At 43.3% G+C, this 27,435-nt stretch overlaps 2 protein-coding genes, 1 long non-coding RNA gene and 1 pseudogene across 10 annotated transcripts in view; 1 reads left to right on the top strand and 3 right to left on the bottom strand.

Annotated features, from left to right (window-relative positions):
• IPO9 (importin 9) overlaps positions 1-14,865 on the bottom strand; it is a 56,112-nt gene extending 41,247 nt beyond the window's left edge. The window contains exon 1 of the mRNA XM_019431364.2: positions 14,650-14,865. Within this exon, the coding sequence (XP_019286909.1) occupies positions 14,650-14,812 (163 nt within the window). The 5' untranslated portion in view covers positions 14,813-14,865. The remainder of the gene's footprint in view (positions 1-14,649) is intronic.
• Positions 3,807-7,679, bottom strand: LOC109256270 (uncharacterized protein C8orf58-like; annotated as a pseudogene).
• Positions 14,866-20,146: 5,281 nt separating the features above from the next.
• Positions 20,147-27,435, bottom strand: part of NAV1 (neuron navigator 1) — a 247,045-nt gene continuing 239,756 nt past the window's right edge. For all 8 annotated transcript variants that reach the window (XM_053909067.1, XM_053909068.1, XM_053909072.1 and 5 more), the window contains 2 exons: positions 25,625-25,822; positions 20,147-23,694 (listed from right to left, as the gene is read on the bottom strand). In XM_053909067.1, the coding sequence (XP_053765042.1) occupies positions 23,599-23,694; positions 25,625-25,822 (294 nt within the window). In that variant the 3' untranslated portion in view covers positions 20,147-23,598. The remainder of the gene's footprint in view (positions 23,695-25,624; positions 25,823-27,435) is intronic.
• Positions 24,613-27,142, top strand: LOC128778828 (uncharacterized). The gene is made up of 2 exons (XR_008424582.1): positions 24,613-24,681; positions 26,863-27,142. It is a non-coding gene; the product is annotated as an uncharacterized LOC128778828 (long non-coding RNA).

A 27,435-nucleotide genomic window follows, 5' to 3' on the forward strand; every position in this document is an offset into this window, starting at 1 on the left:
TGCGACAGGCTCTGTGCTAACAGCTCAGAGCCTGGAGCCTACTTAAGATTCCGTGTCTTCCTCTCTTTCTGCCCCTCCCCTGCTCATGCTCTGTCTCTGTCTCTCTCTGTTTCAAAAAGGAATATTAAAAAAAAAATTAAATGGGGCACCTGGGTGGCTCAGTCGGTTAAGCGTCCGACTTCGGCTCAGGTCATGATCTCACGGTCTGTGAGTTCAAGCCCCACGTCGGGCTCTGTGCTGACAGTTCAGAGCCTGGAGCCTGCTTCGGATTCTGTGTCTCCCTCTCTCTCTGACCCTCCCCCGTTCATTCTCTGTCTCTCTCAAAATAAACATTAAAATGTCTCAAAAATAAACATTAAAAAAAAAAAATTTAAATAAGTTGGGAAGTAACGTACAGCATGTCAGCTCTGGCTAATAATACTGTATTATATATTTTAAAGTTGCTAAGGTAAGAGAATAGATCTTAGAAGTTCTTTTAATAAAAAAAAACAAAAATTCTATAATTAAAATAAAATAATAAATTGTGCTAGTATTGCTTTTATTGCCCATAGTGAGTACACTGTCTGGCTTTCCTATCTCTGTAACTAAAGTTACTTTCCATGGTGAATTCTAACTATCACAATTGGGTTTCACTGAAATAGCCATCCAAAGGATATTTATGCAAAAGAAAAGCTTAATACCAAGAAAAAGTCACCCATGCAGTGTTTCATGTTCAAGGCTTATCCAAGTACACAGGTTAAAAGCTACTGAAAATGATCTATGTCTATGTATTTTTTAAATGTTTTATTTTGAAATCATTTTTAGACTTAAAGAAAAGCTGACAAACAGTACATGGAGTTCATGGATACCCTTTACTCACGTTCCTCTGATACTAACAACCTACACAACTGTGGTTCAATGATCAAAACCAAAAACTAACATGGGTATAATACTATTAACTGAACTACAGACTTGACTGGAATTTCACCAGTTTTTTTCCCTTATTGTCCTTTTTCTGCTTCATGATCCAATCCAAGATCCCATGTTGTATTTGGCTGTCAGGTCTCTTCAGTTTCCTCTAATGCATGACATTCTCTTATTGTCTTTTATGACCAGAACACTTCCAATGAGTAATGATCAGTTACTTTGTAGAATGTGTCTCAATGTGTGATTGACCCAAGTTTCCTCATGATTAGACTGAGGTTATTCATTTTAGACAAAAATATCAGAGAAGTGATGCTGTGTCCTCAGAATATCCTATCAGGGAATACATAATGTTGAAAAGTTACTGGAAATGTTAACCATGATCACTTACTTGATAATGTGCAGTCTACTGGGTTTCTCTACTGTAAAGGTACTGTTTTTCCCTTTTAATGATAAAAATCTCGGGAGAGATACTTTGAGATTATGATAATATCTTGTTTCTTCTTATACTTTCACACATTGATTTTAGTATCCATCTGTAGATCCTATTGGCAAACATTATCACCGTGTTGTTTGCCTAATGGTGCTTTCATATTTATTTTCTTTACTCTTATTAACTGTAATTCTTTTCTAATGAGGAACTGTCCCTTCTCCTTTCTTTATCCAATTATTTCTTTACACCAGTGTGGACTCATGTTATTTATTTTATTGTATAGTTTTAAGCCAGTACTATCATTATTTTGCTGCCCAGATCATTCTACTTAGGCCACTGGCACTCCTTTCATTTGGGTCCTGTATACTTCTCTACACTCCCATCCTTTTTACAGCACTGCCTTTTGTTCTGATATCACAAGATATTCTAGGCTTATCTTATATTTTCCCTGCGTAAGCCCTGGTGCTTATTTTAGTGGGGAATGCTATTTAGAAACCAAGATCTGGATGCTAGGTGTGCTCAATGCTACTGGGGTGTCACTGCTCCTAGGCCTTCTCAGAGAACACCACGAGGAAATCTATGTATGTATACTAACGTATACCTACACATCCACCCATCCATCTGCCTGCCATCCATCCATCCATCCATCCATCCATCCATCCACCCAACCATCCATCTACTGACACCTCAGATCCAATGCCATGTCAATACAAAGGTTCATTCTACTTTTCCTCTTTTCCTGATGTAATTTTTTCTCTGGCTCTCATTTTCTAAAATAAGTTTGCCTATTCATTTCAATCTTAGTATACACATAAACTAATTACAACTATTAACTCATACTCTTGTGAAAAACAGATGTATTAACTGGAGTACAGTTTTTGTGAATAGTTCTTTTTGACTTTAATTTTACAATATGCAGTCGAACCACACACTATTTTCCAAAGTTACTTGGATTCTTTTCTCTCCCAACACCCAATGATACTTATGTTATTCATTTGTAATACGGTCAGGTTCATTTGTTAATACTTCCATTTTGGGCCCCCTCTACCGCTTGATTTTAATTATTTATTTGAGGGATATTTCTACAATGCTCAATCAAAGCTACACAAAAAGGAGTATTATAAGAAGTGTCGCTCCATCCACATCCCTATTAACTTCTTTCCACCTTTTCTCAACCCACTCCATGTAACCAATCCGCTTCTGGTTTATCTCTCCTGTATTTCTTTTGCATTAATGAGCAGATACAGGTGTATTTTTTTATGTCCTCTTATTTACACGAACAGTTGTTTATTATATTCTTTTATACTTTTTCTTTAAAAAAATATTTTTACTATTTATTTTTGAGAAAGAGAACGAGTAGGGGAGGGACAGAGAGACAGAGACACAGAATCTGAAGCAGGCTCCAGGCTCTGAACTGTCAGCACAGAGCCCAACACGGGGCTCGAACCCAAGAACTGTGAAATCATGACCTGAGCCGAAGTCAGACGCTCAACCTACTGAGCCACCCAGCGCCTCTGTACTTTTTTTTTCAATTAACATTATATTCTGGAAATCATTCCACATCAGTTCAGAGATTCCTCATTCTTTTTCTTTGTAGCTGCATAACATACCATTGTATAGATGTACTTTATTCAACCTATTGAATCAACCTATTGAATCAACCACTGTCCTATTCATGAATGTATATAATGTATCAATGTATATAACTAGGCAGTTACATTGCTTCCAATATTCTGCTTTTATAAACTATGTTGCAGTAAACAATATGCATTTTTATATTGTTGAAGGTGTACCTTCAACCCCAGAAGTGGGTCTCCTGGATCAAAAGGTAAGTGCATATATAGTGTGGTTAGGTATGGCCAAATTTTCCTCCAAAAGGACTGTACCAATTTGCATTCCCACTAGTAATGTTAAGAGTGTTTCTTTACAGCCTCACCAACAGAATGTGTTACTATTTTGCCAGTCTGACAGATAAGAAATGGTTGTTTCATTTCTCTAACCACTATAAACCTTATTTGTATGTTTGAGTCCTTTTTTTGTCGGGGGGGGGGGGGGCTGGTGATCTGTCTGTCCATATCCCCCTCCCATTTTTCTACTGGGTTTTTGGTCCTTTGTTCCTTAAAAAAATTTTTTTTTACACTTTAATCTTGTTTTATCTTCATAACAAGACTGTGAGGTAGGTAGGCAGGTATTAAATCATTGGGGAGATTAAGTAGGGAGCTATGGCTCAGAAAATTTAACAGATTTTGTCAACATCTAAAAACTAGTCTGAGTCTCTGGTTTCAGGTCTGATTGTAAAGGCTATTATGGACCAAAGCAGTTGAAGACAGACCTTGAAGCTGACTCTGCTACTCTCCATGTTGCCCCTGATCCTTCCATTCCAGGTTCAGTCTTCAGGGGCTATTTTCCATAGGCAAGACTCAATGCAGAGGCACCCAAGATAGTACCATTCTCTGTTCTGGGGCTGTCCACGGACTTATGAGGAGGAAAACAAGACTTTTACAAACTGCCCACTGAGGAATGAAGGTTAGTTCCAGCCTTCTGCAGTTACCTCACCCAGAAGACCAACTCTTTGAATGTATGATTCAGAAAAGATGGTTGCATCCAGCCAGTTCACAACAGTGACAGACTCATAGAGATACACATATCATTCTGCTTAGATATACATCTGCAAAACACTAGGCCCCAGATGATCTCCACGCCAAATACTCTCCATGGACTCATAATGAGTAAGTTAGTTCACGCTGTCTAGGCCCGGGATTTCTGGCAACCAGCAAGGAGCCCAGGGGCTGCCGTACCTTGGAGCCTCTCAGGGAACCAGGGTTCCTCTGCCAGGCTGCCCAGAGGAGAAAGATCCAGCCCTCTCTTCAGAGAGAAGGGTGAGCATGAGCAGCTTTTCCTGTCGGTACCCCAAAGCAGCAAAACAGGGCAAAGGGTGAGGAAGAAGACTTCAATGCACACCCCTCCATGCGGGGTCACGTCCCTGCACCAGGAGTTCTCAGCATACACAAAGGTTTTTGCTTGTTGCTTCTTAACCACAGCGATGGCATAAAGGTCTTCTGGAGGGGCTGGCATTGAGGTCTTTTAGGAACATACTTTGACTCAATCCTAGGGGTGGGCCATCAGGAGGGGCAGGGGACTCAAAATGTCTCAGACTCCTCCAATGGATCCTGTTTAGCAGGACCCTGACCTCGTTCCAGTAGGAGAGATCCTGCTTGTGTTCCTGGGAGGATAAAAAGATGTGAGCTAGTTCTGCTGGGGCCTCTAACAGCCTGGGAGAATTGGTACTAGGCACCCCTCCCTTTAGGGGTAAAGCTGTCTCCTGTGTGTGGCTGAATAATCCGTGTACCTCACTCGCCTGGGGCAGGAGAGGTGGAGGTGAAGGGGCCCAGCCTGGCTCCTTCTCCTCCTGCGCTTCAGGATTCCCTGGGGGCCTCTGCGCCTGCAAGTACAGCTGCTGGAGTCTTGCCATCTGCTCCAGCTCTAGGCACAGGTGTTCCAGGTAGTAGAAACAGGCCCAGGCTTTAGGCCCCAGGTCCCCCACCACCTCTGCTTCTTCCAGGTCTGCCCTGTCAGTTTCTGCCACAGTGGCCTCCTGCTCCCTTACTCCAAAAAGGGGCATTTCGCATTCAGGCTTACTTGGTGACTTTAGGGAGTGATGGTGTGACATGCTGGCAGGGGAAGTCGAGGGTTGGTGGGACAGCTTCAGCACCTGCTCCAGCCTTCAGCCAGCTTTCACCTGGCCTAGGTGGGCAGGACATTCCTTGGCAGCAAGGGTCAGGGGCTCACGGTTCCCTATGTACTCCAAGTCCAGAGAAGGTAACTGACTGAGAAAGGCCCAGTGAGGTGGCCTGGGGGCTATCTCCAACCACCATCTCCACTCCTGAGTCCCAGGAGGCCTGCCTCCTGGGACCTCTCTACTCACCTTTCCCCTCCCAAGAGTCTAGTGAGCAAGCTGGGCAGCAGCCGGGATCCATCCGCAGGTGGTGCTGACTCCTGGCACTAAACAGCTGCATGGCAGGTTCTTGACAACCCCATCTACCATCTCTTTGCACCTTGATTTTCAGGCCAAACCCTTTCCTGCTACCCATAGGTCCTCTGGGTTGCTCCCTCCTAACCCCATCCTTCTAGATAGCACCCTCATCCCATTCTTCTTTCCCAGATACAGACAGGGAAACAGAGTCCCTAGTTTTTAAGAGTTCTTTATACTGGGGTGCCTGGGTGGCTCAGTCAGTTGAGAGTCAGACTCTTGACTTTGGCTTTTAGATCATGATCCCAGGATTCTGGGACTGAGCCTTATGTTGGGTTCATGCTGAGCATGCAGCCTGCTTGGGATCCTCTCTTCCTCTGCCTCTCTACCCTGCTAGTGATCTCTCTCTCTAAAACAACAACAACAGAAACCCTAAAACTATCTTTAAGAATTTGTTTATTTTTGAGACAGACATAGAATGCGAGCAGGGGAGGGGCAGAGAGAGAGGGAGATACAGAATCGGAAGCTGAGCTGTCAGCACAGAGCCTGACGCGGAGCTAGAACGAGGAGCTAGAACTCACAAACTGAGATCATGACCTGAGACGAAGTTGGACGATTGACTGAGCCACCCAGGTGCCCCCAAACCTCGAAACCATTAAAAAAAAGAAAGAAAGAAAAAGTTCTTTATATATTAAGGATATTATCCTTTTGTCTGGGTGTATGCTATGAAAAATTTCTCCCAGTTTTTCAGCTGTCTTTTGACTTTTTTTTAATGTTTATTTACTTTTTTGGGTGGGGGGAGAGAGCGAGAGAGAAAGAGAGAGAATGAGTAGGGGAGGGGCAGAGAAGAGGGAGAGAGAGAATCCGAAGCAGGCTCCAGGCTCTGAGCTGTCAGCACAGAGCCCGATGTGGGGCTTGAACTCACGAACCAACCATGAGGTCATGACCTGAGCCAAAGTGAGCCCCCAGGCGTCTTTTTACTTTTTATATGGTGGTTTTTGTCATGCAAATTAAAAACATTATTTTATGAGTCAGACTTATCAATATTTTATTGTCTCTGAATTTCGAGTTACAGTTAGCCTTTCCTTATGCCAGCATTAAAGAAAAATTCACCTGTATCTTCTAGAATTTGTACAGTTTCATTTAAAAAAGCATTTTTTTTTTTTTTTTACATTTATTCATTTTTGAGAGACATAGCACAAGCGGGGGAGGGGCAGAGAGAGAGGGAGAGATAGAATCTGAAGCAGGCTTCAGGCTTTGAGCTGTCTGTCAGCACAGAGCCTGAGGCGGGGCTCAAACCCACAAACTGTGAGATTGTGACCTGAGCCGAAGTTGGACACTTAACCGACTGAGCCACCCAGGCAGCTCCTGTACAGTTTCACGTTTTAAATTTTTAGGTTTCTAATCTATTTGGAACTTGTTTTTTTGTATGGTATGAGATACTGATCTGATTCCAAATACCTACCTGGTTGTCCTAGTACCCTTTATTAAAATGTCCACCTTTACCCCAATGACTTGAGTGAGATGTCACCTCTATCTACATTAAATTTCCATAGAAACTTGTACCTATTTCTGGACTTCTTATTCTATTCCACAGTTCTATTTGTGTATTCACATACCAGTGCCACTCTGTTTATTTTAATTATAGAGCCTTTATAAGATGTTTTAATATCTGGTAGAATTAGTCCCTCGTCAGAGCTTTTTCCTGTTCAGTATTTTTGGAGCTACTCTTCCATGTTTGTTTTTCTACACACTTTAGAATCAACTTGTGTACTCATCTATAATGTTGAGTTGTCCTATCCAAGGATAGCATATGTCTTTCCATTTGTTCAAGTCTACTTTTCCCACCCATTTCTCTGTAAATGCTTTAATACATATCTCTGAAAGATATATATGTTTTAAAGTTTATTTATTTTGAAAGAAAAGAGAGCATTCAAGTGGGGGAAGGGCAGGGAGAGAGAGAGAGAACCCCAAGTAGGCTCTGTGCTGTCAGTGTAGGGCCCAAGGCATGGCTTGAACTCGTGAGATCATGACCTGAGCCAAACTGGATGCTTAACCGACTGAGTCACCCAGGTGCCCTGGAAGATATTTTTTAAATTGAGGTAGAATTCATAACCATTTTAAGATGAAAAACTCAGTGGCACTTAGTACAGTCACCTCTACCTAATTCCAAAACATTTCCATCATCCTAAATAAAACCCATACTCGTTAAGCAGTTATGTTCAAGTCTACTTTTTAAGTCTTTCAGGAATGTTTAAACGGTTACACCCAATAGGTTCCTTTACAATTCCTATTAATTTTATTCCTAAGTATTTAATCTTCTTTGTTGCTATTGTAAATGGGTTTTTAAAAACCACTTTACATCCTCTAGGCTTTTATATGAAGGCTACTGATTTTTCCATTTTATGTCTGGCCTCTTTACTGAATCCATCGATTCCTCACTCATTACGCGCTTAAGCTGCAGGGTTTCTTTGTATTTTTTTTTTTAAGTGAATTTACTTATTCTGAGAGAGAGTGCACACACAATACAGAAACTCATGCACGGGGGAGGGGCAGAGAGAGAGAGGAAGAAAGAATCCCAAGCAGGCTCTGCTCTGTCAGCACAGAGCAGGATGCGAGGCCCCAACACATGAACGGGGAGACCGTGACCTGAGCCAAAATCAAGAGTCCGACACTTAACCGACTGAGCCACCCAGTGCCCCTAAGCTGCAGTTTTTGACACAATCTTATGGCACCTATCTTTTCACTCAGGAAAGAGTACTTTTGCAAGAACACCATGAAAGAAGCCACATTCTCTCTAAAGCATTTAGTCAAGTGATTAAATCACAAGTAAACACTTCAAACCTGCAGAATTACCTCTAAAAATACTGAAGTCCATCCTAATTCTCAGGATTAGTTTAGATAGTTCAGACTCTGGTACATATTAAACTTATTTATAATGGGAAAAATAGTAGGTGTCTACAACCTAAAGATATGGGAGTCAACCTTCAGAATGGACTAAAACACATGAATCAGATATAATTCTGGAAGACCTCGTGGATACCAACCAAAGTTCAAGTTTAATGGTAAAAAAGCTCTCTAAAATGCATGTATGAAATCCAATTAAAGAAGGAGAAGGGAGAAAAGAGCACTTGTAAAGGGACCCCCACTTCCTTTGACTTCAGATACTTAGTGTGATGATGGATGTTAACTTTATAACCCCTAGTCTGTTTAGAAGTTACTGTCCACCCAGGTTTAGCATCCCTGGAAATAGTCAATCAGTTCTGTGACAATTATGTGACATCTTTAAGGATGATCTATATATATTCATAAATTATATGGCCCATACAGTATTTTCTTGTAAAGCACATATTTCAACTTTTGCATGGACCATTATGATATGGGTTTTAATACTCCTGGCAAGAGAACAATTTTTGGATCATTACTATAGAGACAAACTAAAATGGGATCAAGATGAACAAAATCTTTACTCATACAATGTGGAAAAGATACTGAGGTATAAAAATGAGAGTTTTTGAAAGGGTTTGAAACTTGAGGTGGGACTTTAAAATTTAAACAAATCTGAATAATTACTTTTTCAATGAAAGCACAGATACTGTTACAGTTATAGGGTCAACACTAAGGCTCACAGAAGGGACAAGGAACCATGCATTTTCCACCAGTCAACACTGGTACCAATTAGAAGAATCATTATAGCATGAAGACCAGGCAAACTACACCTAAGTCTTGCCACTATTTGAGGGTCCTTTCTCATGAACCTGAGAATATCAAGTCTATTCCTTTGGAAGAAAAGGGTAGTGTGAATACATTTCTTCCATACCAGTGCCAGAAGAAGGTAGGTAGTACTCTGGTAACGATCACAATAGCTGGGAGCTATCCACTCTAATACAAGATCTAGTATCAAGATCATCAAAGATCACACCCCAATTTCCACTAATCACTTCGCTTCATGCATCACTGAGATTGCAAGGGATGGTGACAGTAAGAGGTCATCAGAAGATTAAGATCCATGAGGGGCACAGAAACCTAAGTCAACCAGGGGATCTGTACTTACAACAAACATCATAAGATAAATTTCTCTGAAAGCTTATTTCCTCCACACAGGAAAGAAGAAGCTTGAAAGTTCAAGTATATAACTCTCTGCTGAAAAGCACTGATGAGAAAGAAAATCTTCAAAGACTATAATCACCATTAACTAAAGACTGGATAAACAGAACAGATTTTCTTTTCTACAGGCTCCCACAGTTTCAAAAACAGTGGTCACATGATCAGCTCTAGTCTGGAAATCCCAAAATTTCAAAGACCAAGAACTCACTTGCATTAGGTTATAGGGGGATGTAAGAGTGAAATTCAATTATTATTTATTTAATAGTATTTCCTGTTTAATGTATTTCCTATTCTGCCTAGACTACATGCCCATTAGAAATACAGAGATATCAGTCACCATAGAAGATTTTCATACCATAAAACTTTAGTTTACTTAAAAGCCGTAAGAATTATTTACAAGGAGTGATAGCGGTGGTGTGGTGAACTCTGCTTTAAAACTAACGCACATAAGGAAAAGCCAGAAAAAAAACCCTCAAGTTCTCTCACATGTTTTAAACGATCAATATGGTTGTTCCTGTCCACTGATTTCTGTTAGGTAGTAAAAATTCTACTTAGAGATACTCACTTAACAGAGACCACGTATTTTTTGAAGAAATACAACTAAGTGTGTCTATAAAGAAAAGGTACTTTTACTTATATTAGTGTGTATTGGGGGATTTCCAGTTTTGCTGATTGGTGTCTTTAACATAAACTAGAAAGAACCGCTGAATAACTTGCTTTGGGATGGTTAAGGCAGGAAAAGTACAAGAAACACCGACATACACAGCTGTTTTATTTTGTCTTGCTTTGAAAACAACAATTCAGATTAAACTAAGATTCAATCTACAATCAATTAAGCCGAAAGGGGACATTCAAATGGGTTGTAAGAAGTTAGCTTTCTAATGCCATTTTTGTCTGGTTTCTTTTCCCAAGATGAAGTAAGATAAACCCATTCTGTCAACCTGGGTTTTCACCCTGACTACAGGTTCCTGAGTATACTCTTATCCAGCACAAAATGGTATCCTCTGACTTCCTTTCCAAGAAAGCCTTTGCCCTCCTTCCCTAGCTCATTCTCTGGGGTTTTAGTCTTTTGCTCCCCTCTATCATTATCCTTGCTCCTCTTTCTCTCCTCTCACCTCACTAGGCAAAAGCATTATCTAAAACTTGGCTTCGAAGGGAAGATCCAAAGGAGAGCACGGAGGATAAAGGGTAAGTTAAGAAACATATGCTACCGGACTTAAGGGTCACTAGAGAGACATGAGACTTGGCAGTGCTTTGACAGTCAGGGAAGCTACTACTAAGAAGAATTGTGAATAGGGTTTGGTTGGGAAAGGACGTAGTTCTGAGTATAGCTCTGGAAAAGCCCCCCTTTTCTTATGGAGGTTGGTGAGCACCACAAAACCACAGGTGAAAGGAAAAAGAAAACTCCACCACTGGCCTTTTTCCGAGCGTGGCCGCCTTCCGCTCGGCTCAGTGCCCGCCACATGCCCAGGAGTGCGTCTGGATCCTTGAGGGGCTCCCTTCGCAGGTGACAGTGCTTACGCTATACTGTAAGAGAGCCAGAAAAGTGCCCATGAGAACCAGAAAGCAAACTTCCAGCCAGCAGGAACATCTCTCTAGGCATCTAAGATGGGGGAATCAACACTGATATATGGGCAGCATCTGAATGCCAGGAAAGGTGAGGGAGAGATAATTACCCCCTCCCCAGTTCAATATAATGGTGACGGAAGGGAAAAAACGTATTTTATGTGAGGCATCTGTTGGGAGCAAGACAGAAAAGACTAAGTCAAAGACAAATGGCAGGGAAAAATGCCTTTACTTCTAATAGACAAAAAGAAATAACTAAGAGAAGAAAATGACCTAGGGTCTAAATTTGGTTATGTAAGAAAGTCTGCTATGCTGGCCTGGAGAATTAGAGCTTATGAATGAAAGCAACTCATTCTACCACTTGGGTGATGCTGCTCTTAGAGGAAAACGGAGAAAGAAGGAAAAGAAGGAAAAACTTCATTCTAAGATATAAAAAAGTAAAGCATAAATACACCAAAAATAAAGAGGTGACATTCTCAAAAGTCATGATCTTCTCATAAGTCAGACAAAAAAGAAAAGCTCAGTAGAGAACATTAGACTCTGATGTAAGAGATCTTCAGCAGTTCACAAACTTCCCAATCTTTTTAATTACTATGTTTATAAAATGCTTTATATGACTCCGTGTGTTAAATAAAACAAGAATTAGATGAATGTTCTAACAGATCAAAAGACTTATTCTTACTCTGTTGAAGCAAAACTAAATTCCTGCAAACTCTGTTCATCAAACTCAAAATCTCAGTCTTCCTAAGAGAAAAGAAAGGGTAACAATTATCTGTTGGAATACTGTAATAATAGAGGAACTTCCAAACTTGCACTATGCTTCTCAAATCAGGAGCAGAATGTGCTTTGGGCTCCAGCAACTTCAATCCTATTTTCTGGGATAAATGTTTCTTAAAATTTCATCTACCCAAGAATCTGGTCAGAGCATGTCAACCTCTCTTGTCTTTCCATTTAACAGAGGGTTAACAAATGACCTGTGCCCTTTCCCTCAAAGTTAGAGATTCTTCCACTTAAGCTCCAAGACTAGGGGTCATCACCTGGCAACCAAGGAAGGTGGTACACCTATTTGTCAAAGGGAGTAGACTGGTTAATCTTAAAGATCAACTGGGGCCAGTCTCCTGTGTGAGGCAACAATAAATGGCTCACAAAGACAGTTATTTGAGGGGACAGAGGGACTAGAAACAACCATATTTGGTTGTCACCTGATGTTGGCCCCATAGAACCAAAAAGATCAAAAGATTACCAGAATACAAATAATAGTAGATACCAACTCTCAGATTTCTCATTAACTTCAAATTTTAAGGAAGTGTATTTCAGAGGACCAGAAAGCAAGGTTTCTTCCACTAGGATAAAACTAAAATGTGAAGCAACTCCAAAGGAGTGGAAAATGATCTTGTTCACTCATTTGCAAGAATGCTCCTGCCCTGGCCTGCAGGATGTTCTAATATAATAGCAGGAGCAACATCCTACCAGTTTCATCAGGACAGATGGTTGGCTAAATTCTGGCTAGGAAGCCAGGTGCTATATTTTCATATAAAGGAAGGCAATGGCTAGTGGAAAAGAAACTAGTGACCATGTTAAGGAAACATTTGAGATTCAGACAGAATACAAGACAGGAGGTACTCTGGACCCAATGGCAAAAAATAACTTGTTAAAGGCGGTAAGGAGGAAGGGAGAGAAGCAAGGTACTATATCTGAAGAATGGCTCACCACTCTCCACCTAAAACTAGGTTACTGAAAGGGGTGAATTTTTATAGTTTTTTAAGTAAATATAAGGAGTTGGACTTATTTAAAAAACAAAAAGAGCCTCCAAAGGGTCCAAAGCACTTCAATCAACTCCAGAGACTTGGTCCAACCCTGTACATCACATCCTGACCCTGTGCGTCATATGCCTTAGTACTAGACCACTGATATCAGGTCACTGTATTATAGCCGTTTCATGTTGCACAGCATGCCTGATAGCACATTACCAGTAAGTTAAGGTGTGTGTGTTTCAGTCTATTCCCATCAGTGGCCTAAATCAAATGCAAAACTCTGCAATTCTGTTTTAGATTTCAAGACCCCAAAAGATGAAGAAAGCGAGACTAGAATTTCAAAAAGCTCTCAAGAAATTGACAGTCCTAGACTTTGCCTAGATGAGACCATGGCATTGGCTAGAGAAGGGATCAGAGCCCAAGTGGAGCTGTTATTGGGCAGTTAAAACATGCACTCAGGTTCACCTTTTGTAGGAAGGTGCCAGACATACATTTGGGACACCAGGATCACCGGCTAGCATTCAGGGAAGCCATCAGACCGTCAATTTTATTCAAGTAGTAACTTGAATGTGATGAGGTTCCTTTGCTTTGTCACTCTTCCTCCTTCACATCCAAGGGAGGCAGAGACAATGTGAATACAAAAATTTTACCGAGACTAGAATAACTCCAATCAATCTATGCATGGTTCTTAACGAGCTTTCTCCTAACCAGCAATTGCTCCTATTGTAGGGTCTGACATTTTATAGAACAATGACAATTACAATTAGGCCTTCAAAATGGTCCTTAACCTGTTATATCCCAAATCTCAACGTATTTCCAATAGCTCTCTCATGCGGTGAGGGAAAATTAAAGGGAGATTTGTCTGAAGTTCTTTTCAATAAAATCCTAATCCCAGTAGAAGAGCGAACTCAAGGTTTTGAGTGTGATTTGTCAGACCATGGACAATCTCCCATATCTCGGAAGAGGTCTTTAAGAGGTGGCTGAGCTGGGAGACAGTCTAAGGATTTGCAGTTCTTCCAGCGAAGCCTTTAACAGACCAGATATATTTCTTACATAAAGACCAAGAGGATTTTTCCCTTCTCCTGTTTTAGGATCAAATTGTTCTTAGTAAAGTGGTTACACGCGGCCTGGTGAAAGGCCCACTCAGCAGGAAATTGACCATCTCAAACCAATAGTTTATTTTTTTTCTCCATCACTTTAAAGCATATAATAGGAGTACCGGGACAAAGAGTCAAAGACAAAGGATGATCGGTTCCTCCAAATAGAAATGCACACAGAGGTATTTAATAAGTGTAAATTATTTGGAAAATTAAAGGGGACTATGGCCAGGAAGGTGAATCAGCTGCACATGCACTGAATTTGATTTCTAGGAAAACATTAAGAGGTAAACCGACCAGCTAGGTTTATAACTCGGAGGCAGAAACTTGTTTGATATCTACTAAGCTCTGATAGCCGCGTTCTCAAGGCTCTGCCCTCTCACCACTTCTAACAACTCCCTTTACTCCTATTCCAGCACAACCGAGCTGGCGAAGAGGACAGCAAAAGACCCTGGTTCTGAACTCAAAAATATTTCCCAGACCGCGCGACTTCCTCCAAAGCAGCAAGTCTAGCTCCATCTCGGTCCTCTGCAGATCCTAGGCTCCATCTAGCTTTTCAAGTCTCCACCCTCCCTCTCCCCTCCGAGGCTCCACCTCTCCCGACCCTCTCCTCCAGGCGCGCCTCCCCTCTCCGGGACTTTCACAGCCACCGGGGACATCATCCTCTCTTCCTGCCCCACTCCTGCCTGCTGGGCCTCGGCGCCCAGATCTCCACTGGCTCAGGCTCCCCTTGTCCCCAGCCGGTCCGGAGCTGCGGTCAGCGGACAGTACGGCCGGCCCAGGTCCGACACATCCTCGTGATGGTCCCGCCTCACTCACCCTCTGTCACCTCGAGCACCTTAATTTGTTCCTCGGCAGCCGCTCGCACCTCCTGCACTGGGGATAGGATCCCGGTGAGCGTATCCACCAACGCCTCCTTCAGTCCTTGTGCCACCGGACCCGGCAGCCCCGAGGCCGCACCAGCCGCCGCCGCTGCCGCCATCTTTCTTCCCTTCAGCCCGCCAGCCCCACGGCCGGGACCCGCCACTGAATGACGGCTCCCGCGCGCGGCCAATCCGCGAAGCCGCGCCTGCGCACCAGAGTCGGGCGGGAGCTAGAAGGGGGCGGGGAATGGGTCTAAACCTCCAGAGACAGCGCCTCCTGCCGTATGGACGAAAACTGCACCTTTTCCCGCGAGAATCGCTTCGCATTTTTGTGAAAACTGAGCTCCAGAGAGGTTAGGGGGCTTTCCTGAGTGGAACAGCAAGTTAGTAAACTCACTTGGAACAAAGCCTATGATAGAGGACTTTAGATTCATGGATCTTTCAGGTATAAGCTACAGTGTTAGGAGAGAGGAGTTGAGATGGGAATGGGTGTAGAGGGCTTTAAGGAGAGAGTTCTGGCTCAGAAATAGCTATTTTAAACCAGCCTTTTTCGCCCCCTCAAACACTGAAAAACAACAACAACAACAACAACAACAACAACAACAACAACAACAACGGCTCAAGTGAGCCTCTTCATCTCAGGCTCAAGAATTCAAAGGTAGGGGGAAAAGAAACTGAAGTGGATGGAGCAGCGGGGAGTGGTCACCTGCAATAGACCCAACCCCCTGGTTTTCCAGCCTAGTTGAGCCCAACTTCAAAATTGGAATGTCTGGCCAGGAGAGGGCACCTGCGTGGGAAATGGTATTTCTTTCCTCCGGAGAAAGTACTTGAATGTCTATTTGAGAATGAATCCTATTCGTTGAGAATGTATAATTTTTTTTTTTTTTCTCCCCCAGAGAAATTGTGCTGGACGTTTAAGGAATGAAGGAACAAGAGGAGTTTAATATGGATATCCCACGGCTGGTCACAGGAAATGGCTGAAAGAATAGAGATAATTCTAAATACTGGAGCGAGTGGAGAGGATTATCGAGAGGAGTTAAGAATGCAGGGCAGAATTAACAAAAAAATTAAATTGCAAATTAAGAAAGAATCAGGGCAGGTTGGTGAGCATGTAGTGCCAGATGGATGGAATGATATGTTATTGGGAGTGGGAAGCGCTAGACCAAAGAGAAACAGGTAATTTTTAGTAGCTGTTCAGGTTGAGTGCCTTAAAATGGTTTCTAGGAACTCTGACTCTCCCAAGTGGCAGAGGAAACCAGATGGCAATTCCTCACCTAGTTCTACGCCTGTGGCTGCTAAATTGATAGTGATCTGGGGTTGTCGGTTCATCTGAGTATCTTCCTAAAGATTGACTCCTTGATTTGAGGATAGCTCTAAACATATTTTGTCACCTCCCATGTTAGAGGACAGGTGGGTTGTGTTACTACAATTTCGTAGGGAAAAAAAAGATTGCTTCTCGGACCTCGAAATTCCATAGTAGGGAATTGTAGGACTTCTTTTCCTTCTTTCCCGGTTCCATTAGAACAGCTTCTTTTCTCATAGGTTAATTTGCCTTCACCCCTGGAAGAAAACTTAGGAAAGTCCGGAGGGTGGTCGATTTTCAAACATTGTGGCAGTGGATGGAGGACTCAAGAACCCTGAATTTTGGGCTGGTGAAGGAGGCTATGTCCACAGCATGCAGGTAGGAACCACATCCACCCCTTTCCCAACCAAAGGGGTCCAGAACTCCTGCTTAGGATTTGAGGATCAAACATTTCCAGGCAGATGAGGTTTACCTCTTGGTTAGGCAAATGACCACCAGTAGTCTCACCTTGCAGATCAGGAATGGGCCACAAGATAAATGGAGACAGAAACCAGACAGAGAGGGAACTAGATAGAACCAGTGGACAATACAGGAGATAGCTTTATTGAAACGCAAGTGGCACGGAACAGACGAATCTTGCTGGGAGGAGACAAGCCTGATGGACAGAGGAACCTCAGGAGAGGGGCCTCTGGCAGTGATGGAAGAAGGCCTCTTCAGCTGGCCTGGCATGGATTTGATTTTCAATCAATTTGTTTCTTAAAACAAATTACTGAGCAGACAGCCCAGCTCTCTTCATGATTGTTACCGCAACTATATACAACGGTTTGCTTTCCAGATTCAAATTTGCTTTCTCTACACTAGATTATAAAAGGGGGTAGATTTAAAAAGAGGCGAGGGTCAAATGAGAAAAAACACAAACACACAGACACACACATATCCTGGTCTGGGGCTTTATGTCCAATAAATTAAAAAAAACAAAAACAAAAACAAAAAAAAACCTCTTGCTAAAATTCCTGCCCACTTTCCACCTGAGGGTTGGCATGCATTTGAGAAACACAGACTCCATCACATAAACAGGATGGGGGTGAGGTGGGGGGAGGGAAGGAATCTAGCAGGGGTTGGAATTCATTAAAAAAAAAAAAGATTGTTCTGTTAAAAAAGAAAAACAAACAAAAAACAACGGTAACAAAAAACATTAGGAAGTGGGAGGCTACTGCACAGCAGTAGCCAGATACTGGCTGGGATATGGGAGCTCTTGGCTTATTATCCAACACCTTCGGTCTCCAAGGAATGGCAGGAAAGCAGAAAGACCCCACAGGAGATGATCAAAGGCCCATCATCAGCCTTTTTGGGGACTGAGGGGGTGATTTTAGTGCAATAGTTTTACACTCGCCTTCTTCCAGCCTTAGTTCCTCCTCCAGACCCTTGGTTCTAAATTTCAAGAGGCCTAGTACTAGCACATTTCTTTGTCCTCTATCCATAAGCTCCCTCTCAGGGAAAACTGACAAACTTGAGACAGAACCAGTTATAAACAGCCCCATCTACCCTATGGTCCCATCAGCTACCCCGTGAATCTGGAAAGGTAAGAAGCTCCTTTCAGGTTTTTTGTTGTTGTTTTTTTTTTTTAAGATTTTATTCCATCACTGTGTCTGAGTAGTTCTGTACCCAAGTCCTGGTGTGAGGAAGGAAAGGATGGGCCCAGGGACTTAGTTACCCCTGTCCCACATCTTCATTGTGTTTCAGTCTCTTCTGTGAGCCGAGCAGAGCATGGAGAAGGGATCTTCCTGGGGTCCTCAAGCCCTCCAGCTGCCTTGGGGAAGGAGGTTCTGGCCAGGTTCTCAGACCCAGAAGTGCCTTTAGAACTTAGCGAAAGGAGAGGGCTTGTTGCTAAGAGAACAAGTTGCCATGGAAATACAAATGAGATTTTCTGCCTTTTCTTATCCTATTATATAATCAGAAAAAGGCTCACTGTAGACACAAATAATCCAGCAGAAGAACAATCTGGAAGAGACCTCTGACTGCTTTTTTTTCTGTGACAGCCCATTAGTTTCCCAGGTAAAAATTTCAGAGCCATACTTTTCTCTGAAGATTGTGTTCAGCTAGAAGAGAGGCCAGCATCCCCCCTAATGTCTACCCAAAGGCACACGTACCTTATTCTGTGTTAATAAAAGGAAAAACAGAAACATAAAGAAGCACAAGAAAGGTGAGTTTGAAATTAATATTAGAGTCTGAATTATAACCTGCGACCTTCTAATTTTCAGTCCTAAAGCCCCTCAGCGTGGGGATTCTGCTACTTGGCTTTCCCTTTTAAAAAGTGAATTGCAAACTGTAGCATGCATCAGAATTACCAACAGGGTTTGTTAAAACAAATTGCTGGGCCCTCTCCCTCGTTTCTGATGCCGTAGGTCTCAGATGGGGCCTGTGAATTTCATTTTTAACAAATTCCCAGTGCTTGCTGCTGCTGGTCTGGAAACACAGGTTGAAAACCACTAAAAAGTTGAATCAAGGAAGCAAGAGTTCACTTACTTCCCTGGCCACTCTTGTCACAGAAAATTCTCCATGGCATAATCATTCAGAAAAATAGCCAAGGGGCACCTGGGTGGCTCAGTCGGTTAAGCGCCAGACTTTGGCTTGGGTCACAATCTCACGGTTCTTGAGTTCGAGCCCCACCACGGGCTTGCTGCTGTCAGCACAGAGCCCGCTTTGGATCCTCTGTTTCCCTCTCTCTGCTCCCCCCCCCGCCCCGCTCATGCTCTCACTCTCTCTCAAAAATAAATAAACATTAAAAAAGAAGAAAAATAGCCAAAACATCAAACTGGGAGGATCCAGTACATAGGTTTAATTTTCAGCTGTAATGGTCTCTGTGCAGCTTCCATTGGTGTCCTCATCTTCCAGTTTATTCTGTTTGCCAGGGTCCATGGCTGGCAGTGCTTGCTTCCAGGGCTAGGCTGAGCACACACGCACACGTGGATCAGCAGCAGCAGAGAGAGCTAAGCTGGTGGCCCCATATGTCCCTGGTCAGGTTGGCTGAGGACTCGAATATATAAAGCTGATTCAAGTATAAAGGGCAGTATCTTCAGGCGTTGGCCTTTTGGGAACACAGTGTCCCTAAGACCATTTTATTACTTATGGCCTCTTTAGTGGAGTCATGAATCACTAGTAGCCAGAACTCGCTAGTAGTTACTAGTCATCGAAAGAGTGTACCAGGATTAAATCAGTATATCCATCAGTAAACCCTCTGGAAAAACACATTTCACCCCATTTGTGGGGTTGACTTATGATAGTCTACTTATGAGCTTCAGCTCAGCTAAGGCCCAGGAATAAGAAAAAAAGGTTATGGTGAGGAGTTACATTTGGTGATCTGGATTACTTTATAGCACTTGAACCCTATGATAAATGTGTGATTAGGACAAGAACAGCTTCCTTTCCCAAACACCCTGCAATAAAGAGACCAGAGAGCCTCCTGTAGGTCTCTTGATGCTGGCTTGTAGGACCAAGTCTCACTCAGTATGGCAAATTTTACCTATAAGAATTTCTGTATATGCGTTGTCAGGCGATGACGTGAGGTGTTTGTGAGGAAGAGCAGGCTGTTCTCTTCCTACTCTTTTGTAATACTACAGAAACTAGTTACATCCGAGACTAAAAGGGGGCGTCCCTCTGTATAGTGTGACCCTGGTCTCAGGGAGCCAGAAGTGAAGACATGGGGAGATTAGGTCCATCGGGAATCTTGCAAACCAGGAAAACCAAAAAGCCAGAAGTGAAATGAAAAAAAAAAAAAAAGTCACTATTTTGTCTGAAACCCTTACGGGCTGTGAGTAGATTAGTTAGAAGGCTGGTAATTTAAAACCAAATGTAGCATGGCAATCAATAAGGACTTCACTGTAGGGTCTGTCCGTGGACAGCAAATCTTTCTTCCTTGCTAGCCTCTAGCTTCCCAATGGTTAGACTACACGAAAAAGACATTGGTATAAGGATTCACACAAAGACAGAGATAAGCACCGTAGAGCTGCCAACAAAGCATAGATTTTTAAAAAAATATTCTGAAGCCTCAGAAGATAGGAACCAGCAACAGCAAACTGCTCTTGTGAAAGAGAGAGAGAGAGAGAGAGAGAGAGAGAGAGAGAGACACACACAGACATCAGGTCCCATATTAGCCTCCAATTACCTAGTATTTTATTTTTAATGCCTAGGCAGGGATTGAGAAACACATACACTGGACAAAATGTGTTGGTTGTCTTCATCCAGAAATGAGAGGGACTCTGCTGAGGAACCTCTCCTGCAGTTGTGGCTCTCCTCAGAAGTTGATTTTGGGTATTGACCCATGTCCTCTGCTAGCCCACTTTGGTGAGGAATGGAGATGAGGGTCTGGAGAGGAAGGGGAGAGCACACATCCCAGTCCTAGACAGGCTGGGTTCTTCTGAAGGTGCCTGGGGGCTGAGAATTTAGCTGGGGGACCCAGTTTTCATTTTTGGAGGGATCCCAGTAGCCTCAACTAAGAAGCACGTGCGTAGGTAGGAGAGAATGCTGTGGATTTGCTCTTGCCATCAATTCCAGGGCAGTAAGGGGGAGCTCAGCTTTTCTGCTTCAGAGAAGTCTGGATGAGCACCCCAAGGGGTTATAGCACCATGAGGAGGCTCAACCTTCTGCAGTTGCCACATAACCATGATTCCTTGGTGAGATGATAGATCCCCACAATGAGGGGCCCAAGTGCGCAACTGTAAACAGGGTCCCAGGCTCCAGAGGGAAAGCTGAGGCTGCAGTGCTACCTCATTAGACGGGAACACGCTTTTTGGAGGAAAGCAACTAGAGACCTGGGCTAAATGCAGCAGTCAACTCAGAGTAGAGGGTGGTGGGTCCCAAGAATAGAGATTAAAATTCATACCAGGAGAGGCCTCCAGAATCAACCTGTTGAGGATCCAAGGAAAATTCCCGGTGGTATCCATGGTTACCAGGGAGACAAGAATCCCTTTGGGGGTCTGAGGCAGTTGGAATGGAGGAAGGGGCTCTCCCCTTTCCTTTTTCTCAAGTAGCCAGTAACATCCATCCTAGAAGGCACTGGCTGGGCAGCACCAGAAAGTAGAGAATTAAAGGCTCAACCACCTTATCAAGGTGGCATTACAAGTCTGAGCCTTGCCATGGGACTGGAGCTAAGGACAGGGTTCAGAAGAGGCCTCGGTCCAAAGAAGGCCCATCCGGTCTTCCCTTCCTTCCAAGTTAGAACACCCAGCTCTGGGGTGTCCTCATTCTGCACAGCAGAGACCTTTAAGGCAGTGATTTCAGCACCATCCTTGAACAAACATCCTCTTCCCACCACAGAATTGCATATTTTACAGCTGAGTTGGTTGGGGATCTTCACAGCTCACGGACTTAGCAGCAAAAGCAGTAATAGTCTCCATCATAGAGGACCCTGTCATCCCTGGGAGCTACCAGGTGAATGCAGAAGCTTTCGTGGGGAGCAACCCGAACCATCTTTTGGACCTAAATGGAAATATTCTGATGTGAAGAGTCCGATGCATGTATTCCTTGGTTGGGGAGGACAGAATGGTCCAGGTTCATACGCCTAGAAGTTCTGATAAGGTCTTGTGCTACTTAGGAATCTGAACAACAAGTGCTTGGACCCAGGCTGATCACATATCTTTGATCTGCAGAACCCTGAGACTTCATCTTCACCAGGCGGTTCAACCTGGATCTGGTCCCACAGGGTCTTCCAGAAATGGCGGGAAGAGAACTTGCCCACTTGAGATAAAGCAAGATTCCGTAGTCCTTCAGGGTCCATCTTGACTGATCCCCAGACCTTCTACCCCCCGTGTATTGGACATCTAATCAAAGGCTTCTTTCTAGCTGGCAACTTGGGTTTTGGCTACATTTCTTAGATGATCCTGAGGGTCTAGATAAGAAGATGTGCATTTAATGGAGGTTAAGATTTCCTACTAGGTTGTGAATATAAGGGCTCAAGTCTCGTCATTTTTTTTTTTTTTAAACCTAGTGACAGACAGTGAGTACTCCGTAAGTGTTTGTTGAATGAAGGCATACAGACTGCCAGACCTTTGGGGCAACTTCTGCTACAGGTGGATCCCTTTGGAAGGCAGATCTTTGCCACCAAATCAAATTCCTTGAGCCTTATATTCTGACTGGGAGTATTTCACACGGATGTCCAGTCTCTTATAGGTGAATATTTACTTGTCAAAAACAAATAGTAAAGGCCAGCTAGGGATTTTGGATTCAGTCGAGCAGAGTGGGTGCCATCAGAATAGGGCAGTGAGGGGCCAAACAGGCCACAAGACAAAGGAATAGTTCTAGTTTCCTGGTTTTCCTCCCAGTCCAGTGTGAAGCTCAGAGTAGATCGTCTATCAACACGGGGCGGTACCCTTTTAAGTCAGAGACTGACAGCTGAGCATCCAAGCAAAACGTGTGCTTTCTCAAAAGGGAAGTCAAGGTTCTTCTACTTCTGTCTGAGCCAATGCTTCATGTCTCATATAAGTCCCAAGGACGCCAGAGATAGTGGGGTGGCAGGTATCTAGCTAGGGCCAGTTAGATGGCATCAGATTCTCCAGAGAAAACCCACTTGGCAAAGCCAAACTAGGCCCAGGAAAAGCAATCCAAGCATTTTGTGGGCATGAGAGGAGATGGGGGGGGGGGGGCAAAAGAAAGAAAGGAAGGAAGAAAGGAAAAAGAAAGAAAGAAAGAAAGAAAGAAAGAAAGAAAGAAAGAAAGAAAAGAAAGAAAGAAAGAAAGAAAGAAAAGGAAAATCAATAGGCACATGGGAGGGGAAAAAAAAGAAACGAAACAAAAAGCGAAAATAAAAAATAAAAAAAGTAGGGTTTATTGACTGTCATGCATGTTAAATTAGAGGGTGTAAGACAGGGCTAGCAGTCTTTCTCTGAAGGCTGGAATGTTATTTTTGTGGTGTGGTGACTTCTGAGATAGGCAGCCATCTTGTCATCATCCCTTATGTCATCCAGGGATGGGCAGCGCTCTCTCTACCTTGGCAACTGTTTCCTCTCTCTCCAGCTTCATCTTTCCTTTTTTTTTTTAAATACCTTTTACAGATTGATTTAAACATTTTTTAAACCACATGCTTCTTTTTCTTGGCTCCAGCCAGATCTCTGGGGGAAGAAGAGTGATTGGCAGTGGTGACAGAACTCGGAAGGGTCTGTGAGAAATTCTGGGGAGCTTCCACCTCCCTCAGATTTCCCCACACAGGGCTGTCTCTCTCAGAGCTGTTCATGAGAATCATTTAGGAACTGCTGCAGGTTTTGCTGATGTCTTCTGAGCCCCTCCCCAGAAAGCCTAGGAGTTTCTAATTGAGACAAGAAATCAAGGAAAAAGACCCAGAATCATCTTTTCCCCAAAGTCATGAAAGGAGGCCAGTAAATGGATCTAGGGGACACAAGTTTCCAAACTCCACCCCACCAGTCCTTCCTAGGAACTTCTCGAAGGTGCAGCACCAAGAACCTGCCCTCTTCCTTCACCTCCTCCTCCCCCTCCTGTTCTCCTCTTGGGCCGGAGAGCCAGTGCTCTGGAAGAAGAGAGGGGAGAGGAGGAGAGAACGTCGCTCCTGCCGGCATTCTGCTGTCCGGGGTGACAGGGACTGTTGGGCCCTCAAAGTGTGGCCTGGAGGTTGGGGTCCAGGATGGTTTCTCGATCTGGAGACTCAATGTAATTGGCAGCTTCTTGAAGCTTCAGCAGCATGGCCATCTAAAAAGGGCAAAAGGATGGATTAATGAGGGTTGGGACTCAGGGTCCCGCCCCCAGAAGGGAAACCTAATACAATCTAGATCCTGGGTCTGATTCTTGTTTCGTAAGTGATTTAGAGCCCAGAGAGTTTACAAGTGGCTCATGAAAAAGCAGCAGTGAAGGGGCACCTGGGTGGCTTAGTCAGTTGAGTGTCCGACTCTTGGTTTCGGCTCAGGTCATGATCTCAGGTTCGTGAGATTGAGCCCTGCATCGGGCTCTGCACTGAAGGCGTGGAGCCTGCTTGGGTTTCTCTGTCTCCCTCTCTCTCTGCCCTTGCCCTGCACCTACTCTCTCTCTCAAAATAAATAAAACAAAGAAGGAAAAAGAAAGAAAGAAAGAAAGGAAGAAAGAAAGAAAGAAAGAAAGAAAGAAAGAAGAAAGAAAGAGCGAGCAGCAATGATTACTTAAACCCTGTCTGTAAGCATGTGTGTATGATGTTCAGGAGTGTGGCTGAGACATAAGGTGCCCTGCCGTGAGCCGATGCCCAAACAGGGGAGACCCCCTCTGCTTCTAGGGCACTCACACTCTAGAAAAGGACAGAAGGCGCGTACACACTGACTAATATTGGGAGGGATGTGCAAAGTGGCCCTAAGAACATCTGTGTCTGTCAACTTCTTCCAATAGATGATAACCAGTGTTATCATGAACCAGATTCCCCTGGCTCACATACCCTAGTGCTCTGTGTCAAGTCTAAACTCTTCAGTGTAATTCACCTCCTTCTTTCTTCCCTCTTTACCTCTCACTCTCCCCTGGTTCTTCAAGACTATGACCCTCCGTTTTAGCTAAGTACGCCTGGTTGGTTCTTTATCGAATCTTCTCTCTACCCTTTTATTTACATGATCACTAACAGTCTTCCAATTTAATGGCTTTTTCTTACACAGATAACTACATTTTTAACAAAGTCAAAATTGAAATAAAAGTGTATTATGTGGAAGAATTTCTTGCAAGGTAAAACTGCAAGGTCACAGAAGTTGTGCACATTGAAATTTTAATAGAAGCTGCCAAGTTATCTTCGAAAATGACTTTGTTAATGAACACCCCCACCAGCAGAGTAGGAAGCCTGTGCTTCCAAACACACTATTTTTGCAGTGTGAAATGGTTATCTCCTTATTTGGATGTGCATTCCCGCAATTACTAGAAAGGTTACGGATCTTTTTATATTTTTATTGGCCGTTTGCACTTCCTCTAGTCAAATGCCTATTCATATCTTTTGTCCATTCTTCTATTTGGAAATTTTGTGGCAAGTTTTATATATTCTATTTTTTTAATGTTTATTTTTGAGAGAGAGAGAGAGAGACAGAGTGCAAGCCAGGGACGGGCAGAGAGAGAGAGGGAGACACAGAATCCGAAGCAGGCTCCAGGCTCCCAGCTGTCAGCACAGAGCCTGACGCGGGGCTCGAACCCACGACTGGACCCATGACCTGAGCTGAAGTCAGACACTTAACTGACTGAGCCACCCAGGTGCCCTGGGAAGTTTTATATATTCTAGATACCAATCCTCTTTTGGTTACAAGCCTTGCAAATATTTGCCCCTAGTTGGTCACTTGTCTCAGACTGCTTCTTACAGGGGCTCATGAAATCCACTGAGCTGAGGCAGTCCTCAGGACAGCACCAGAGCACAGAGGGAGAGGTAGTGACCACACATCCTACCTGGGATCTGCCTGAGACTTGGGTCTTTACTAGAGTATATCTTGCCCGCATGCATTATTATTTAGCTTAAGCTAGGTTGCAGGCATATGATCTTTATAACCCAGGATTCTGAGAGTTGAGCTCCTCACTGACCTCCTCCTAGTCCTGGGCTTGCTGATACCCTTCAGTGTCCATCAGGGTATGCATGAAAAGTTCAATTCCATGATACTCTTACTTTTACCTTAGAATGGCTTCTACTCACCAGAGGGTCCGAGTCCAGAGAACTTGGGGTGCTATCTTTGACTGTCCTATCCTCGGGAGGTGAGGCAATGCTATGAGGGCCCACGGTAGGTGGAGGCAAGTGGTACAGCTTCGACTGGTCTTGTTGGGCTGATGGCCAGGGAAGAGTGTCCCGGACCCACTCCACTGGGTCCTCCCAAGCAGCTTTCTGTCCATGGACCTGGATAGAAGGGGAAATGTGAGTACTGGCAGAGGAATCCACAGGTAGAAGCTTGCTCATGCAGTCTCCTGATGGTCATACGGACTTCCTAGATGGAAAGCCTTGAGGCTCTGATCCCCCATGGAATTTTCTGAGTTTCCCAACAAAAGAAGTAAGTTGGTGTCGGCTGGTAAAACTACTTTGGAGGATAATTTGTAGACTGTGTTAAATACTTAACATGTACCCATCTTATGATCCCATAATTTTACTTTTTGAGTAAGAAATTCTCCCACTTTAGTAATCATATCTTCGTCTAAAATGTTTAAAAATTTTTAAGTCAAAAATTTTTTTTAATGTTTATTTATTTTTGAGAGAGAGAGAGAAAGCGAGCGCATGAGTGGGGAGGGGCAGAGAGGGAGACACAGAATCTGAAGCAGGCTCCAGGCTCTGAGCTGTCAGCACACAGCCCAATGTGGGGCTTGAACTCACAAACCAGAAGATCATGACCTGAGCTAAAATTTAACCGACTGAGCCATCCAGGCGGCCCTAAATTTTTTTAATGTTTATTTATTTTTGAGAGAGAGAGAGATGGAGTGTGATTGGGGGAGGGGGAGAGAAAGAGGGAGACACAGAATCTGAAGCAGGCTCCAGGCTCTGAGCTGGCAGCACAGAGCCCAACGCTGGACTCGAATTGTGAAATCATGACCTGAGCCGAAGTCAGATGCTCAGCTGACTGAGCCACCCAGGTACCCTTAGTAATCATATCTCACAAAAAAAATTCTGACTTTGGAGCACCTGGGTGGCTCAGTTGGGTTAAGCATCTGACTTTGGCTCAGGTCATGATCTCGAGGTTCATGAGTTCAGGCTCCTTGTTGGGCTCTGTGCTGACAGCTCAGAGCCTAGAACCTGCTTAATGCAAAATTAAGTGAAATAATGTTTTCTGGCATCAGTTTCATAGATAGTGTCTCTAGAAATTTACCATGTCCTTAGGGGATATCTATTACAATAACAAATTACTATTTATGTTTTATTTTTTATTCTTTTTTGTATTTTTTTTTTAGGATCCAAAGCAGGCTGTATACCCTGACAGCAGAGAGCCTGATGTGGGGCTTGAACCCAGGCCATAAGATCATGAGGTGAGTGGAAATCAGATGCTTAACCAACTGAGCCACTCAGGTACACCAATAACAAATTACTTTTATGGAAAATATATGGCCAATAGGGGTCCAGACATTGCATTATAGTTCACTAGGGCTGGAATAGACTATAGTGATCATTATGTCCTACTTCACGGGCAAAAAAACTGGGGATGTTTTAATAAAATGACCTCTTCCTTTTGCATTCTTATTTGCATCCTTCTTATTCTAACTTCTAAAAATCTTTTCACATATTTCACATCTTCAAAACAACCCAGTGATTTAGGCAGAGCAGAATTTATTATCTCCTTTCTTCTATAGAAGGATGTTTAAAAAGGTTATGGAACTGGGCCAAAGTAACATTTTTATTAGTAGTTAATAGTAGGGTTTTACTTAATTCTTAGCTTGGTGATTTCTCTATTTGATCCTCTTTTTTAAAAATATTTATTCATTTTTGAGAGAGTATGAGTGGGGGACGGGCCAGGGAGGGGGGCGACA

This window comes from Panthera pardus, unplaced genomic scaffold, assembly GCF_024362965.1.
Source record: "Panthera pardus isolate Hobbes unplaced genomic scaffold, ASM2436296v1 HiC_scaffold_21, whole genome shotgun sequence".
In the NCBI taxonomy this organism is placed as follows: domain Eukaryota; kingdom Metazoa; phylum Chordata; class Mammalia; order Carnivora; family Felidae; genus Panthera; species Panthera pardus.